The sequence below is a fragment of the Ahaetulla prasina genome, chromosome 10 (genome assembly GCF_028640845.1).
Source record: "Ahaetulla prasina isolate Xishuangbanna chromosome 10, ASM2864084v1, whole genome shotgun sequence".
NCBI classification, from domain to species: domain Eukaryota; kingdom Metazoa; phylum Chordata; class Lepidosauria; order Squamata; family Colubridae; genus Ahaetulla; species Ahaetulla prasina.
Window position 1 is genome coordinate 21531531 of NC_080548.1, and position 18976 is coordinate 21550506.

Here is an 18976-nt window from a genome sequence, read left to right on the forward strand (position 1 = left end):
TGCAAAAGATCTTAGTCTGGTCGTTCTTATGTCATGTTGTCCTTATCACGGGTAACTAGGATAGCAGCTAGTCTGAAAGTCGGTTTAAACCAGGGGTCTCCAACCTTGCCAACTTTAAGACTTGTGGACTTCAACTCCCAGAGTTCCTCAGCCAGCTGAGGAACTCTGGGAGTTAAGTCCACAAGTCTTAAAGTTGCCAAGGTTGGAGACCCCTGGTTTAAACTAAATTTAAATATTTTTGAAGGCTTTTTTATCCAGTGTAGCTCATGAGATGCATAATTGATTATTCCTTGAACATTTGTTGACTTACTGGTCGGGAAGTGGGTTTTTTTTTTAATATATATATATAATTCTTACTGTTTATCTGAGTAAGGTGGTGTTATTGGAATCGGCGGTAAAATACATTAAAATTAACAGGTAATAATCATTCTGTTTTATTGAACTACATCAGCACCACTTCCTTTGGCTCCCTGTGTTTATTGCCATTACAAGGGTGAACTTTCCATTTTGCACTGAAGTTTTCTTATCTGGATTATTCCATTCTGTTTCTCATGTCTGTAAATTCTGTACTTCCTTTACACTTTTAAAGTGTAATTTTGCACTATGGAAATACTTACTATTTAGTAACATTGTTACTGGGAGATCAGTGTTACTGAATGCTGTGTTGGTGCCTTCATGATGGAAGGATGACTGCTAGGATGTTCTCCGTTACAGCTACTGTTTTAACAGCCTCCATCTCCGCTTCAGGTTTTCGTCTGAACGCTTCCTCTTGGCCTATGTTTCTTCTGAAGACTCTGAACGGAGCAGAAATGGCTCCCATTCGGATTTTCCATAAGGTACTATAGCACGCAGCCTTTCTGATCCCTGAAACCGCCTGGTTCCATTTGTTGTGATAAATAAGTCTAGCGACCTCTGGTTGATAGGCCACTTTTTGGAAAAATATATATTTATTTGATATATTTATACAGTTGCCCATCTGCCAAGGCACATATAAAAACAGAACGGATAACAACCAAACAGAGTCACAATCCATTGCATAAAAAATACCAAGTCAAGGCCCCTAAAAAAAATTCACTAGCACCTAACAGATTAAACTGCACCCACATAACAGCTCTGTTAGCCCCCCTGGTCCAGGGCTTCTGGAAGACTGTCTGTTTGTCCATATTTGGAAGGGGGCTGTTCCCCAGGACAAGCGCCATGACAGAGAAGACGTGTTTCCTTTGGGGCCCAGAGCTTGCCCACTGTCCAGTCTGATGGGACGGGCAGAAACGATCAAGGAGAAGCAGTCCCGCTAGTAACTTGGCCCTAAGTGGCTTGCTTTATGTACAATCAGCATCTTGAATTGTATTTGGACATCTGCTGGGGTTTCTGGATGAGATTCTGGGAGTAATATCTGTAGGCTGAAGAGATAAATCTTGGGAGAACGGAGTCTCTGTAAGCAATAAAATGGAATCGGATGCATTCTGTGTGAATGTGTTTGTGTTAAGATTAAAGGCTAACAAGAGGAAAAGCTGAATATAGAAAAATCCATTTAAGGATTAAGGTGGGTGCAAGATACACACTTGAGAAAAGAATAGCTACCCAGACAACTGAGATCTCAGGATGGAGGGGAGGGGGGGGAGCCAAGATTTTAGGCTGTGTTATGCTTATATAGATGACTGGACTGTAGCTTGGTAGAAACTGCTCTTTATCTTTTTTGGCTTGCTTTAACTGCAACAAAGGAAATTTATATAATCAAGCTGAGTCCTAGATTTCTTAGAGCGTGCCAGGTTTTGGTAAGAATTATTGCAGGTGTCTGACAGCAACCTTGACATTTGGGAGAAATGGTAATTCAACCTGACAACAGGAAAAAGGAAGGAATGTTAGGAGAGAGAGAGTTGGCTGGCTATTTCAAGAAGTCTGGACTTGCAGTCATAATGTTCAAGCCTCCTTTTTAAAAATCAGGATGTTGTGGGGGTTTTTTAACCCCCCCTTACTTAATGCTGCCCAGATGGAACAGATGCTGCTCACGGAACAGAATGCTATTTCTCTCACTATATTGTGACATTTCTGTTCTCCATAAATGCTTTTCCAATGGGGCACTTGATACTTTCAACACGCCTCTGTTCTGTCACCATTCAGGATAACTTGGGTTTCAACGAAGTTATCCTTTGGGTGAACTTAGATAAGAACTTCCCAAATATAGCCCTCCCACGCAGCATGACTTCTTAAAAAATCAAATCAGTTAGAAAAATGGTATCTGGCTATTATTGCTCAGATGTAGAACCTAATCAGATTTTTTCAAAAAAAAAACCACAACAACCCAGAATTTCAGAATGCATCTGAAATTGAACAGTGAAGCATTTGAGCCATTCTGATGCAGAATCTCGACTTCTTATGGTACCTTGTGCAAGAGCATTTTGAGAAGCATGACTAGACAAGCCTGGACCTGTGGTTGACTTAAGGATGTTTGCTGGGTATTTCTCCCCTAGGAGCCACCATCTCCATCCCAGAATTTCTTTAAGATGGGGATGAAACTTGAGGCTGTAGACAGGAAGAACCCACATTTCATCTGCCCAGCCACTATTGGTGAGGTACGGGGTTCTGAAGTCCTTATCACTTTTGATGGCTGGAGGGGAGCCTTTGATTACTGGTGCCGCTATGATTCTCGTGACATCTTTCCTGTTGGCTGGTGCTCATTGACTGGTGACAATTTACAACCCCCTGGAACAAAAGGTAAGTGCACCATCACAATTTCTACCACCGTTCACCCATCTATATCTCATATCTCTTTTGAGACCGATCAGTAAATCAGAGAGGGAGGCATTGAAAATGGCCTGGACCAATAAAAGTACTAACTAATTAGGAGGATGTTACAACTTGGTCATTGTAGGACCAAGGAGGGTAGCCAATGACTTCTCTTCCTTTCAGGTGTAACCTAATCTAGGAAGACAAAGCTTCCTAGTGGTGGCTCCTCCAGCCTAACAGTTGTTGCCATGATTTAATCTTGGATGAACGTGCCAATCTGCCATGTGTCTCAGAGTCCCGACTGATATATAAGGGAAGGGTGCCTCTCTGTCAACTTTGTTTGCCAGGGCGTTTTGTAATATAGCCAGCTAGGATGGGGGAACAGGGAGGGCAAGAGGGAATGGTTCTGGTTTGTAGAAATTCTGGCTGATCAGAGAATTTCCCTGCATTCTACCGTATTTTTACTTTTTGTATTCTCTTTTCATTTTTGATTTTATTAAGTGCCTTAAAGGTTTGCCAGAATAGAAAGGCAGGGTATAAATCCAATAAATCAAGAGCCCTGGAGAAAAAGATGGCAGTGGAAGAACAGCACAAGAGTAAATATATATCTCTAACACAGCATGACTGATTTGGATTAAATCAGCTTTTCTCTACCTTTAGAAGACAACTGTTTTTTATTTTTATTTTTCCATTTATTTATTGCATTGGTTACAAATCCTAACACCAGCATACTCCATCAGTCTGAATTAAGCATTATTAAGAAAATTTTATGGGTGTAATGTTCAGCCTATTTCAGTAAACACTCCTGGTTGTAGTGATTGCTATAAATCCATGTTTTATAAAAAAAAAATGGTGACAGAAAGAATAGTAATACCTTCAGTGCTTTTGACAGCAGAACCTCTTCAAGTTGTCCAGGAACCCTGACGTTCCATGGAACATAGTTTATTACACTCTAAATTACTTGTTAAACCAAGCTAATCTTGGTGAAGGACATGTGTGTTTGCTCATTTATCTTATCTTTTGAAAAGTCCCCATTATTGCAGGCCACTTCACTGTCTTCTCTTGTCCAGAGTTAGATGATTTGTAACTTCCCAGAGAACCATTTAGGATCTGGAAAGGTGGTTCATAGGCCTTTAGAGTGAACATAGCACTAGCAATAGCATTTAGATGCATCGCTTCACAGTGCTTTACAGACTTCTCTGAGTGGCTTACAGAGTCAGCATATTGCCCCCTCCCCACAAAAATCTGGATCCTCTTTTTTTTTTTAACTTTTTTTTAAAAAAATTTTTAGACACACAAAACATAAAATACGTATTTTCTGGATAGAGTATTGGCCGGGTCAACAATTCATACAGCTTACTTTCTCAATATTTACTATTTATAAATTCCAATTTCTGACAAAATCTACTTTCCTCTTTTCATTTTTATTTTTATAAAATATATGGTCAAAAATTACTATACACCCTCACCTCCTTATCTTCACCTAATATTTTATTTATTTATTTACTTTTTTTTGTTTTTTGTTTTTTTTAATTTGAATTTCTATACCGCCCTTCTCCCAAAGGACTCAGGGCGGTTTACAGCCAGAATAAAACAATTGATACAAAAATTAAAACCAGTTTAAAAAGAGAAAATTCAAAGTTGGCTGGACACTATAAAACCAATAAAAACCCCATTTAAAAAACCATTAGGCCAGTCCTGCGCGATGGAACAGAAATGTTTTCAGCTCGCGTCGAAAGGTCCAGAGATCAGGGAGTTGGCGGATACCTGGTGGTAGCTCGTTCCAGAGGGTTGGTGGCCCCACAGAGAAGGCCCTCCCCCTGGGTGTCGCCAGCCGACATTGTCTGGCCGACGGCACCCTGAGGAGACCCTCCATATGGGGGCGCACTGGTCGATGGGAGGTCACCGGTAGCAGCAGGCGGTCCCGTAAATAATACAAATTGTTCTCTTCATTATCATATATATTCTTAACATTTGTTTTTATAACTGTTGAAACCCTTTAGTTTTAAATGGAAAATTCATTCATTTTCTTTATCACAATTTTTTCTTTTCAATTTTTAAATAGATAAAACTTATATTTTCCTTAATTTGTTTAACATCATCTTTGTCTAAAAATTAATCATTTTACCATTTAACCATCAAAAAAATTTAACCATCAGGAACAATATCATTTTAACTCAGCCATTTAACCATCAAAAATAATACAATTCTTCATATTCTTATTTCAAATAATATAGTCACCAATATTCTAATACAATCACCAGTATTAGTCCTAATGCCATTATTAATTTATTATTATTGAATCTTCTAAGTAAATCATTTATCAAATCAATTAATATACTTTACATTTTTATCCTATTACCCTTCCTCCTATCCATTAATTACTCCTTTTAACCATTTTCTCCTGGTCGAACTAATATTCCCTTTTCTCTACTTTTTTCTTTTTCTTCTTTTCCCCTTTTCTCCTCTTGCCTTCCTTATTTCCCCACTGTTAATCCCAATGTAATCATTTCTATTTTTACCATTGTTAACCCCAGTGTAATCATTCCTCTTACTCATTTCCCCATTAGTAATCTGTCTCTTTTGCTTCTTTCCAGGCAATCTATTTTTTGCACTGTTTATCCCAGTGAAATCATTAACAATATTATGCACTCTCTTTTTTTCATTGTTATTCCCAATGTAATCATTTAATTTTTCATCAATATCTTTATCTTCAATGTTATTTTCTTGCTTCTCGTTGTTTGCTTGTTCACTCTGTTGAGTATCCTCCGATGAAATTTTTGGTTTTTTTCTATCCACATCAAAAGATAAACGTACAGATTTGACCAGCTCTATTAGTTCTTGCCACATTTTAACATTCTAGTTACTTTTTCGTTCCAATTTAAAGCCTATTATTTTCCAGCTCTTGTATTATCAGTGTTCAGTTGTTGAAAAGACAAACAAATCCTCCTTAGAAAGTCTCAAGGCTCATTTCTCAAAGACACAGAAAATTTCCCTTTTTTAGTATATAGTATTTTTTTTCCTGCCAGTAGATGGCTCTCTCGAATCTACAATTTTCTTCTTTTAACATTCAGCGTTTTTCTTACAGTTTTTAACCAATCTTATTCCAAAAGTATTTTCTTGGGTTTCTTTTTCTTGTGATAAATTTAATCTCTCGAAATTCAGCATCCACATTTAAAATTTAAATATCAAATTCCGTTTTGGGCTTTGGTGATTTTTACTTCCGCTTTCTCTCTTCTGTGGATTAACTTCCCCCCAACGTTAATTAGCCGCTAATTCCACGCCAGGGTAGCTTTAAAAATTTCCAATTTTTTTCTTTATTGTCTGTGTGTTGGACAGTTACTTACCCGGTGCCAGTACTCCATCAATTCTCCGCTCCTGCACAATTCTTTTTCCAGAGCCCCGGCTTCTTGGCAGTCGCAATGGCCGCCGCCCCCGCCATCAGATTGAAGAGTTTTCTCTGGATTTCCGAGGAACTTGCCTGTTCCTCTTTAGCCGTCTGAGATGCCACTCCTTCTTCACCATCCCTACAGGACAGCGGTTCGTCTGGCTGGGTTTTCCCAGACTCATCAGAGCCCGGTATTTTCCCAGCCAGTCTCACCGCGACGCTTCCAGTTTTTTCCTCTTGAGGTCATAGAAAGGATGGAAGGGTGAGTCAATCTTGAACCCTGTCAGGATCAAACTGCAGGCTGCAGGCAGAGTTTGCTTGCAATACTACACTTTAACCACTGTGCCACACTACATTTTGGTAGTGTGAAAGATAGAATCCACTGAAGAACTGCCTACAGTAGTGGCCAAAATTGTGGAAACCTTTTGGGAAAAGTATATTTTCTAAAACTAGCTAATAACACCACTTTTTTTTGAAGTTGTGCCATAAAATTATATATCAATGGAAAGATAATTGAATCAAGAATGTAATGCAATAACCTTTATGAAGGATTTGCTATTAGAATAGCAGTTACCATATGAAGAAGAAAAGGGAAACACATAGAAAAAATAAGATATACAATAATTATCACATCAGTTAATACTTAGTTGGGTAACCTTTAGCATGAATTACAGCCTTACAACATCTTCCCATGGAATGAACCAAGTTTTTAGTTCTGCAGCTGTTATAATGTGAAACCAAGATTGAAGGATTGCTTCTATTAACTAGGTTTTATTGCTGGGTCGCTTCTGACTAACAAGTTTATTTAGTTAGCTCCATAGATTTTCAATTGGTTTAAGATCTGGGCTATTCCCAGGCCATTCCAGCAGTGGAATAGGATTATCTTGAAACTCCAAAAAAAAAAGTGGTGTTATTAACCATCAAACCTCAAAAATACACTTTTCACAAAAGGTTTCCACAATTTTGGCCACTACTGTATCTCTCTCCTGCTCCTCTGCATCCTTTTCTCTTTTGGTACTCACCTCATTAGAAGCTGGAGGTCCTGCTCCAGTTAACATTAATAACAACAACTGCCATGTATTAGTGCTTCCTATCGTTTCTATTTAGGTTGACTGTTGCTGGATCCCCATAATACAAATAATGAGTGCTGGCAATTCTACCACAAACATTGAAGCAAGCAGTAGCAATGCAGCCACACATTCTCCTGGATTCCTTGAACATACACCAAGTTTAGAAGCAGGTGCAGAATTTTCTTCCAGATTTTTTGCAATTATTGACTAAGTCAAAGTGCAATAAGAAAGGGAGCCAAAGCATTCTTTTCTCAAGATTGCAAATGTATTTTCCCCACCACCCCAAAAAGGTATACAGGATTGCAAAGGCTGATGGATTACTTCTCAGAATTTTCTGGTGTGCTGTGCTGCTTTTATCAGTGCTGATAATCTTCCACTTCTGTTCAAATCACTAAAAAATTGAGCAGAGGCTTAAAGTTGCCCACTGAACAAAATTGCAAGTTTTTATACCGTTTTAGAAAGCAAAACTTTGGAATCTGTGGGAGTTGGGTGGCTTGTAAATTCAGATAAATAAATCAAATAAGTATGTCCACTAGTTCTGTTTATATGGTAAAAACCGATCTCGTGTAAATTAGAAGATTATGGTTAGTGCTTCAAGTTCATTCTTTGTATTAATTTATGAATCAGTTCCATCCCTTCAGCAGCAGTAATTAATTTTCCCAGCCATTTGAGCTTTCAAGAAGAGGTGGTCTTATTAGTTGGATTTTGCTTAGTCGTGGAACATGTCCTTTATATGCTAAAGATCCCAGGTTCAACCCCAATTCAACAGTAGAAGGCTCAATGGGCAGTGATATGATGTCCTCCTAATTAGTTTACACAATCCCTGTTGGGCATGCTAGCTGAGGATAACAGGAAATGTATCCCAACTGTGTGGGAGAGCTGAAGACAATTATTCCAGGGATATCTGTAGTCTGCAAACTGTCCTTCTTTGGTTATTACTGTTCAAGCTCATCAGTTGATAATGCAAGCTTTGAAAATAGTTGGAAAATGAGTATATGTTGATGTTTTAGGACTAGAATTTGGCTAGCCAGCAGCAAAAACCCTGGAGCATTTTAGCTTTTTTAGTATTAGAGGGAGCAGATTATTTTTTTATTTTTGGTAATCTTGAGTTTACAGGAGCTGCCAGCTTCATGTACTGTTATGTAATAAGCAATGCTCCATTTAAAACGGAGCTCTAATTTCAAGGATTCTTGCCTCGTTCCACATGTTTCAGTAACCATCAGAATAACTATGGATCGGCATTTCAGGGGTCTGATGGGATTCAGAAAATCCCAACATTGATTCCTAAATGAAGAATGGCAAATGTATTAGTCTATAGTTTGGTTTTTACGTCTTATATCCATCAGTACTTGATAATTATCCCAACATGTTGATAACAGTTTTTGATGGACATATTATGCATATCTCAGAAACAATTAACCACCTTTAAAAACATTTTGATTAAGATTCATTCTTTTCGCTTCATCTGCATCCGATTTTCAGTGATGACTTAAATTTTCAGGCAGTGAGAAACTGGCAAGCCAGAGTGATCTATATGAGCAACTGATCTTGCCTCAGCTAATGATCCCTTTGCATGCCTCTTCATCTCTTGACTGGCAAGAGGTGGCATGCAGCTCTTTTCAAGTAGAGCCCTTCTGCTTAATCTTTGTTCCTATCTTGCCTTTAGGAGTTACGCAGTGATTATGTGCTACTTGTAGCCCTGTTGTAAGTCTTCCAGATCATGGACAGCAAAATTAATGGTCAGTTGTAAAAGAGGATGCCTTTATTAGCAGAGCTGCTCAGAAAAATAATCTTTGTTATGGAGAATGGAGAAATTTTACAGAAATGAGGGGGAAGCGCAGGTGATCCTCAACTTACAAAAAGAGTTCGTTTAGTTTAGTCAACGTTCGAAGTTGCCAACGATACTAGAAAAACTGGCTTATGAACGTTTTTCACATTTATGTCCGCCGCAGCATTCCTGTGGCCACGCGATCAAAATTCAGAAGCTTCGTAACTGGCTCATATTTATGACGGGTCGCAGCATCCTGGGGTCGTGTGATCCCCTTTTGGTGACCTTCTGACAAGCAAAGGCAATGGGGGAGCCAGATTCACTTAACAACCCTGCATTACTAACTTAACTACTGCAGTGGTTAACAGCGGTGGCAAGAAAGGTCGTAAAATGGGGCAAAACTCACTTAACTGTTGTCTCACTCAGCTACAGAAATTTTGGGCTTGAGTTATGGTCATACCAAGGGACGTGGTGGCTCAGTTGCTAAGACGCTGAGCTTGTCGATCGAAAGGTTTGAATCCCTAGTGCCGCGTAATTGGGGTGAGCTCCCGTTACTTGTCCCAGCTTCTGCCGACCTAGCAGTTCGAAAGCACGTAAAAAAAAAATGCAAGTAGAAAAATAGGGACCATCTTTGGTGAGAAGGTAGCAGTGTTCCGTGCGCCTTTGGCGTTGAGTCATGCTGGTCACATGACCACGGAGACGTCTTCGGACAGCGCTGGCTCTTCGGCTTTGAAACGGAGATGAGCACCGCCCCCTGGAATCGGGAACAATTAGCACATCTGTGCGAGGGGAACCTTTACCTTTACCTGTGATCATAAGTTGAGGACTACCCGTAGTTAAACAACAATGTTCAAAGTTACTGGCAAAAATCAACGTGTACCGAATTTTTAACCACAACATGCTCCACTCTGAATCAAGCTGTATTCTTTGGATTCAGAGTCACCCCCGCTAAAGTTAGTCAACCCTAATGAAGCTTGCTTGCCTGGCATTCTTAGCAGCTGGGGGACAGGATCATAAGAGTTAATTGTCTTTTGGACAGACTGTGAGCTAGAGGCAATTTTCTGCATTATCGAGAGATCTGGAATGCGAAGAGTAGAGTTTTGACCTTGGCACCCTTCCAGCTGGCAGAGACACAGGGAGGTCTTGCCAAGCAAAGGAGACTTAAAAAGAATGCACTCTTTTTCATTGCTGTGCCAAGGGCAATGAAAGTTACAGCACCGGGGCACAACTATAGGCATTTATCCCAGTTTTCTTTGTTCTGGTTGATGCAGTCACCCATTGAGACAACTTTATTGTGCTCAGCAGGAATGCAAAAAATTAATTGTTTTTAAAGTTACTATAGCTATGTGCACCTGACATTCTTCCCCTACCTGTCAACCATTTTTTTCCCCAAATAACTGTGAACAGATTAAGGGTTTAGTCAGCTTTGATACTTCGGGGTGGAAGGGAGACTAGCTTCAGGCAGAAATTGGTAGGAATGATGTCTCTGTCATGTATCTCTGTTCTTCCTCCTCCTCCTCCTCCCCCTCCTCCTCCTCCTTCTTCTTCTTCTGTTGAATTGCCAGAAGATAATATAGACATAACTGTAGATTTGTCTGTCTAGACCAGGGGTCTCCAACCTTGGCAACTTTTAAGACGTGTGGACTTCAACTCCCAGAATTCCTCAGCCAGCAAAGCTGGGAGTTGAAATCCACAAGTCTTAAAGTTGCCAAGGTTGGAGACCCCTGGTCTAGGCTTCACCATTTCCCAGTTCTCTGCTTGTTTTGAAAGTTGAACAGAAAATTTGGTATTTCGTAGTGACAGAAGGTGTAATGTGGGGACTAGAGTCATTCTGTAGCCTTTGTTGTTGAATATTGCGGCTTCAGGAACATGCTTGCATCTGAATATGAGTGGCGAAGTGTGTGAACAGTTAACTTTTGGGCATAAGTGTGTTGACCTAGGTGACTCTGTGCTCCACCCACAGGTATCTTCTGAAATGAAGTCCTTTTCATTTCACACATTTTTTACATATTTTCTCTGCGTGGCTTGTTTTTAAAAGCTATTCAGACCGCTCTTCAGCAAAGCTTCCAATTATTAAAAACAAAACAAAACAGAAGAGTAAAAAGAAAACATATAACCCACGATAAATGGCAGCATATTAAAAGTATGTGCTTGCCTGCTATCGTTACTTAGTTGGTATAATTGACAATTGGTATGGATAATTGGCTTTATTGTACGCTGCCCAGACTCACCTTCTATGAGATGGGCAACTATATAAATTTGATGAATAAAAATAAAATGATTAAAATCCCTAACATTCAACATGAGTTTATTTTGGAGTTGTGCATTAACATTCAGCATTCCATAATAGTCTACAGAGACATCTAATCCTGTTTGTCATTGGTGCTATTAACATTAGGCGATAAATTATTGCAGACTCTTGGAACTTGCACAGAACGAGGCACCTGGTACCTATCGCAATCATTTCCTTGAACGGAGTCAGAAAAGATTTGAATGCCCAGAATAATTAAAACCAAAAGCACAATAGAAAAAAAAAGCAATGTTAACGACCTTGCAGAATGCAAGGAGGCAGAATGCTGCACCTACTTTGGGGATGACATGTTCCACAGTATGAGCAGGTGAGCATTCTGGCCAGTGGTTTTGTGCAGTGTTTCTCAACCTAGGCAACATTAAGAGATATAGACTTCAGCTCCCAGAATTCCCCAGTCAGCAATGCTGGATGGGGAATTCTGGGAGTTGAAGTCCACGCCTCTTAAAGTTGCCCAGGTTGAAAAACACTGATTTTGTGGATTTCATATGCTCATAGTAAATATGCATCCTCCTGCTGGCTGAAACTATCATACCTACTATAGCTCGCTAGAGAAGGTCTTAAATGCTGAGAAAAGTGAAAGGAAAGTGAAGAAGAGGATAGATAACCAGCAACAAGGTTAATGGATTCAGTTACAGTGAGGATGAGTGATAGTTAGAAGACCTAAAACAAAAAGACCAGGATATGGACAGATTGTCAGGAGAGAATCAAAAATGAGTTGAAAAATGGCTTGATGGTCCATAATCAGTCAAGTATGATGTTCCAAGTAATGGAAGTAACAGTAGGTTTAATATCATTGGATTGCAACATTCCAAATTCAATTATATTCTTGAATTTGTACTCACTTCCCCTTAAGCTTTTTTGTTTGTGGTGGTAAAGTAATGCAACAATGCATTCTGGAGATAAAGAACATAGATTTTAGCACCCATCAAGAAAGTTATGACAAGGGAGATTTCTAATGTCTGTTTCAAGTTAAAGAATTCCATTTTGGAAGGTGGATAAAGGTAAAACACTGGGCTTAGAAGACTATTTGGTGATCTGGGGTTTATGGGGATTATTTAATGCCCTATAACTAATACGGGACTGAAAATAGGGATTGAACCAGTGGTGAAATCCAAATTTTTTTACTACTGGTTCTATGGAAGTGGCTTGGTGGGCATGGCAGGGGAAGGATACTGCAAAATCTCCATTCCCACCCCACTCTGGGGCCAGCCAGAGGTGGTATTTGCTAGTTCTCCAAACTACTCAAAATTTCCTCTGCTGGTTCTCCAAACTGCTCAAAATTTCTGCTACCGGTTCTCCAGAACCTGTCAGAACTTGCTGGATTTCACCCTTGGACTGAACTTTACCCTGGTCTTGTGGCAGTCATGGAATATAATATTAGGATTGTCTTGGAGATAGCTCATAATCATTTTATGGCTCATTTAAAGTACACTTTGATGCTGTACAGATTGCAGTGATATCCCCCATGTATTTCTACGTGTTGAGAAGAGACAGTGTTTATATAATGGTGAGATATTTCATGTGCAAATCATTAGCATCTTGCCTTCTAAGTATGTACAGGCACTTTGGATAGAACATCAGGAGAAATCTCTTGAAAGTACACAAGGTTTGATAGCGAAGACCATTTTCTAGAAGAATGTGGAGTTTTTCCCTCCCTGAACAGACAAGAGATTAGACATGTTGTGAGGATATTCTAATTTTGGATTTCCTTCAGTCTCCTTTCATATATAGACAGCCTGTCTCAGGTTGAGTAACTTTCATGTTTCTGAACCGTCCCATGAAAAATAATCTTCTGGATGTTCCCATCAAATGAAAACGATGTAGGATGAAAAAAAGCTGCATGGCTAAAGCTTGTCGTTAGACCCTGTCAACCCTGGCTGCATATTCGTAAAATGGGTTCATGTTGAAAATGCAGTAAAACTGTGATGTCATTTCAAGGGGTCCATTCATTTTGCTGAATGTAACCCGTCTGATTTCGTTCTTTACGAAGTCAGATTAAAAGAACTAATCATGTACAAAACAAGTAATTGTTTCAGAAAAAAAGTCCAAAGTGTTTAACCAGGGGTGTCCACCTTTGGAAACTTTTAAGACTGGTGGACTTCAATTCCCAGAATTCTCCAGCCAGTCCTGCTGGCTGGGGAATTCTACGAAATGAAGTCCACCAGTCTTAAAGGTGCCAAAGTTGGACGGACACACACCCCAGGTTAAACCTTACTACAAACACACCAGCAGAGTGATTAGGTTGCGTTTGGTCTTCCCGATCAGGGGTCTCCAACGTTGGCTACTTTAAGACTTGTGGACTTCAACTCCCAGAGTTCCTCAGCCAGCTTTGCTTACTCTCTTATAATCCCTTCCTCTGCAATCTCTCCACTTTGGTGGGTAAGAGAAAAAAAACCCAGATACATCTGGCTGAGGAATTCTGGGAGTTGCAGTCCACAAGTCTTAAAGTTGCCAAGGTTGGAGACCCCTGTTCCAGATGGTCTTTTGAATGAGGCTGTGATGGTCCTTGACCGTCTCCTCTCCTTCCTCTTTTTTATGCCAGTTGTCATTCCAAAGACCCCATTCCCGCCCCCCGACGTGATCTCCGAAAAAGGCACCATGCACAACACCACAAGGAGTATCCTGGAACATCTGCCTGGACAAAGAGGACGCAAACCTGGTCGTAAAAGAGGCCGGACACCCAAGGTGCTAACCAGCCACCCCAACCCCAACCCTTCCAAGACAGTGGAGCCTTTAAAATTCCCCAAAAAGAGGGGGCCAAAGCCTGGTGGGAAGGTAGGTGGTCAACGTGCAGGGCTGAACTATCAAACATAAGCCCTCCCTCTTTGATGCGGCCACTGCAAGAAGGTTATTCTATGTCCAGCGATGGAAGAATCATGTTTGCTTGCTGATTACCCCACCTTCATTTTTTATAAATAACTCAGGGTGGCAAACGTATATAATACTCTTTCCTCCTCCTAATTTTCAACTCTGTGAGGTGGGTTGGAGTGAGAGAGAGTGACAGGCCCAAAATCACCCAGCTGACTTGCATTCCTATTGCAGGACTAGAAGTCACCGTTTCCTGGTAATTGGTCCAAAGTGAGCCAGCCGGCTTTCATGCCTAAGGCAAGACTAGAACCCGTGGTTTCCTGGTTTGTAGATCAGCACCTTAACCACCAGACCAAGCTGGCAATTAATTAAGAACCATTTGATTAGATACAATAACTTTTCGTGTATTTCTGCTTACTATCTTAAAATCACTGGACTGAAACCTTTGAAAGATCTTTAATTCTGTAGATGAGCAGGCTGTGGACTACTCAGGGTTCTGTGCATACAGGCTGCTTTCAAGCTCCATTGAGGAAAAGCAGGAAGCAAAGGCAGCCGAGCCAACTGCTTAAAATCTTTGCTGCCGCTATAAATCACGATTTTTATGCCAGTCCCCGTGGTGGTTGCTGATGACTCAAGCCATTTTTCTCGCTCATTAGGCTTCGTACACTTTAGTCACAGGGATACCGTTTCCTCTTTATGTTCCTGAGAGCCTATCCTTGATGCAGTAATATCAGTTCTGAACAGCTTCTTCCTTTTTACCTAGTAGACTTTGTTCCTCCATTGAAAGCCATTGGACTTTTTCTTTCAGCGAAAGCAGCGAACGTTACTAAATCCAGCACCCACTTCCCCGACAACTAGCACCCCTGAACCTGACACAAGTACAGTACCGCAAGATGCAGCTACTATTCCCAGTTCTGCTATGCAGGCCCCTACAGGTAAGGAACGGCCTCCTATTAATTCTGAAAGTTCCCGCTATCTTCTGAGAAAAGCCTTTAAAAATACGGGCTCCTCCCGCAGGCAGTTTGCTGGGATGATTAGCGAACGTGTGGCAATGGCAATGTATTTTGAGTTTTCTCTTCCTCTGGCGTGGCTGCTCTACTATCTTGATTTTGTAGTTTATTACAGTATCTTGAAGGGGACGCAATGGCTAAGACGCTGAGCTTGTCAATCAGAAAGGTCGGCAGTTCGGCGGTTCGAATCCCTAGTGCCGTGTAATGGAGTGAGCTCCCGTTACTTTCCCCAGCTTCTGCCAACCTAGCAGTTCGAAAGCATGTAAAAATGCAAGTAGAAAAATAGGGACCACCTTTGGTGGGAAAGTAACAGCGTCCCGTGCGCCTTCGGCATTTAGTCATGTCAGCCACATTGTCATCAGACAGCGCTGACTCTTCGGTTTAGAAACAGAGATGAGCACCGCCCCCTAGAGTCGGGAACGACTATCGCGTATGTGCAAGGGGAACCTTTACCTTTACCTTACAGTTTCTTGACATTTTCAAATTCATGCTCTTTGTAAGCCACCTGGAATCATTTAGCACTTGGATGGAAGTAGAAATTGAATAACTGAACAAATACATAAATGAATGACAAACCTAACGAGGGAGATTTTTTTTTAAAGTAGCAACTTCATAAGAGGAAAAAAATAGGGCAAAAGAATAATTATCTAAAATAATTCTTTTCTTGGGTCTTCACGTTGTGTTCATGTAACTGGCATCAAACTAGAAATATTGGAGTGCTTTGTGGCTGACCTGTTTAACTGCACAATTTCTCCAGGAATTATGAGACAGTGTTTCAGGGTGAATTCATCAACATGTAAAAAAAAGAAGAAAGGTAATCTTCATTGCATAGACTAGAAAACATTGTTTTAAAAGAACCATTTTGTATTTACACATGCTCCTGCATTAGGAATAAATCAGCCAATTAAGGATAAATTTTTCACTATTATAAAGGAGCAGAATCTGAGTATTTGACATCCATTCTGCGGGTGTTAAATGTCTCTGTTAGAGCCTGCTGAATGGATTCCTAAACATAGCTATGTATGCTTACTCACCCTGGAGAATCTTCAAGAGACCCATTAAAAGGTGCAAGGCTGTTGCAGATACAGGTGCAATGCTTTTCATTTAGTTCGCTGCAGAGGGACGCTGGACGAGGGAATTCTGGGAACTGAAGTCCACCCATCTTAAAGTTGCCAAGGCTGAGAAACAAGAGCACATAATCTACGGCTTGAGTCTCAGCCTCTCACCTTCGTAGTTTATTAAGCAGCTTTTGGCAAATTAAATTATATAACGGAGAGGAGCAAAAGAGCGATTTTCAGGATAGATAGACTCTCAGAAACTAATGCAGCGCATGGCTCTATTCTCTGGAACTCAGCCAGGTTAGAGAACTCATTTGCAGAAAAGAGAGATGAAGGAACGGTTGCCTGATCCAGAGTTTACAAGACATTTATCTCTGCTTTTTGCAAATTTAAAGTATTGAAGGCTTCTAATGTGTTTGCTTCTCCTTTTTCCCTTCCGTTTCCCACTCCCGCCCCGCCTCTCCCCCCCAGTTTGCATCTACTTAAATAAAAACGGTAGCCCTGGGCCTCATCTGGACAAAAAGAAAATCCAGCAATTGCCTGACCATTTCGGTCCAGCTCGAGCGTCTGTAGTCCTGCAGCAAGCAGTCCAAGCTTGCATTGACTGTGCTTACCACCAGAAAACTGTCTTCTCATTCCTTAAGCAAGGCCACGGAGGAGAGGTTATTTCAGGTAACGCTCACATTGATACGTCTTACTTTGTTGGGAAAATATCTCCGGGGAGGCATGTCTGCTAGCCATGGGGTTCTAATAGTAGCAATGCAGCATCATGTGCTTTGGAGCAAGAGTGGGCAACTGTGGCAACCTCTACAGCCTGTGGACTTCAAGTCCCAGAATTCTGGCTGCCTCAGGAATTCTGGGACTTGAAGTCCACAAGTAGTAAAAGGATCCTTATTGCCCACCCCAGGGGTGAAATGTAAAATTTGTTACTACCGGTTCTGTGGGCATGGCTTGGTGGGGGGGGGGGGGAGGTAATGTGACTGGGTGATCATGGCCAACTTTTTTTTTTACTTTTAAAAGCATTTTTTCTACAATCTCTTTGGCCGAAGAGGTTGTAGAAAAAATGCTTTTAAAGGGTTCTGACGAACCCAGCTGAGTTGCCTGATTGCCAGAATCTTTTAAAAGCATTTTTTCTACAACCTCTTCAGCCAGAAGAGGTTGTAAAAAAAATGCTTTTAAAAACCTCTGACGATCCCAGCTGAGCCACATGATCATCAGAGGCTTTTTTTAACTTTTAAAAGCATTTTTTCGGCCAAAGAAAAAATGCTTTTAAAAGTTAAAAAAAAAAAAAAACTCTGATGATCGTGTGGCTCAGCTGGGCATAGTGGGGGAGGCAGGGATTTTTGCAACCGGTTCTCCGAACCACCCGCCACCATCACTACTGGATCGGGTGATCCGGTCCAAACCGGGAGCATTTCACCCCTGGCCCACTCCTGCATTGGAATAATGTTCCAGTCTAATGGAGTAACGTTCTAATTTATTCTGGCTGGAATATTGAAGTCCCAGAAAAACCTGGAAGGCATTTTATTAGATTGAACGACAAGCAGACAGTGGGGGAGGGGGATGAGTTTTGCTGGTCATCTCTGTACCATTTTTATATGTTTGGCTTTGTTGGTTTCCTCTTTCAGCTGTGTTTGATCATGAGCAGCACACACTAAACTTACCAGCCGTGAACAGCATTACTTACGTCCTCCGTTTCCTTGAGAAACTTTGCCACAACCTGCGTAGTGACAACCTCTTTGGGAACCAGCCCTTCACTCAGCACCATATGCATCATTCCAGAGAATACGACCATGACAAATACCTACCAGGTAAGGATTGGGGCGGAGAGTTTCCATGGAAATCTTTGCAGTTGGAGTCCAGCGTTTCCCCAAACAGATCCCAAACCAGTCGTTCAGCGTTCATCATTTTGAACCTATTCCTACCGCCTGCCTATTCTTGTGTGCCTCTTTTAAACTTGGAGCAAAGCTATACGGGTAGTTCTCAACTTACAACCGTAACAGAGCCCACCCATTTCCGTTGTAACTCATGTCAGTCGTTAAGCTGATCACCCATATGACTGACCTCCTGTTAAGCCCTTTTTTTTTTGCAGCGGTCATTAAGCAAATGCCATGGTCCAAAAGTGACCATTGGAATCTTAAAGCAAAAACCATAGTTGTAAAATGAATCCATTGTTTGCTGAAAGCCAGAAGTAAATGCTAGTTTCAGTAAAAATGTTGTCAAATATGCTGCAATGCAATTTGGTTGCCGAATTTCTGATATGTGGTCACATGACTTTTGGAGGGGAGGGGTCCTGTTCCCATTTTCCAGTCTGAACTTTAGAATCAGGTCATAAATATCTTTGGGTATTACATAACTTTGAATGGTCGCTAAGCAACCAGTCCTAAGTCAAGGACTATCTGTATGCATTTTATCTTCCTTGATAACAGCACAGAACATATTGATAGGCCCTTTCCTTCTAATGATATTATTTAAGTGCCTCAGATTCTATGTTCTAAGTACATTACCTGAGACAAAAGTACAGTGACAGACTTACTATTGTTCATGAGTTGTTGTTGGTTGCAACAATGATGATTAATATGGCAGGTAGCTCACTTGGAAACTAAAAAGCAACTTGTTACAATAAAGGTTTGATTGAATAGACCAGTTTTGGGGGAGGGTGTGGAGAGAGTGCCGATTACTCCAAATATCTGTAGAAATAGCAGTTTACCTCATTCATTGCAATTTTTTCATTTGTGTCACTTGCATCGTTAGCATAAATGTCCAGGCTACTTCAGATGCCGTAAACTGATCAGTTATTTCAGGAGAATCTCTGGATGGAAATTTGGTTGCATCT

The 18976-nt window shown here is 40.7% G+C and overlaps 1 protein-coding gene across 9 annotated transcripts in view; it reads left to right on the forward strand.

Moving 5' to 3' along the window:
• The window catches only part of SCMH1 (Scm polycomb group protein homolog 1), a 56183-nt gene that overhangs the window by 26608 nt on the left and 10599 nt on the right, over nucleotides 1-18976 (forward strand). For 6 of the 9 annotated variants that reach the window (XM_058195751.1, XM_058195752.1, XM_058195754.1 and 3 more), the window contains 6 exons: nucleotides 748-836; nucleotides 2472-2715; nucleotides 13807-14039; nucleotides 14881-15007; nucleotides 16612-16812; nucleotides 17769-17951. In XM_058195751.1, the coding sequence (XP_058051734.1) occupies nucleotides 748-836; nucleotides 2472-2715; nucleotides 13807-14039; nucleotides 14881-15007; nucleotides 16612-16812; nucleotides 17769-17951 (1077 nt within the window). The remainder of the gene's footprint in view (nucleotides 1-747; nucleotides 837-2471; nucleotides 2716-13806; nucleotides 14040-14880; nucleotides 15008-16611; nucleotides 16813-17768; nucleotides 17952-18976) is intronic. The other 3 variants (XM_058195759.1, XM_058195760.1, XM_058195753.1) reach the window with 2 other exon arrangements.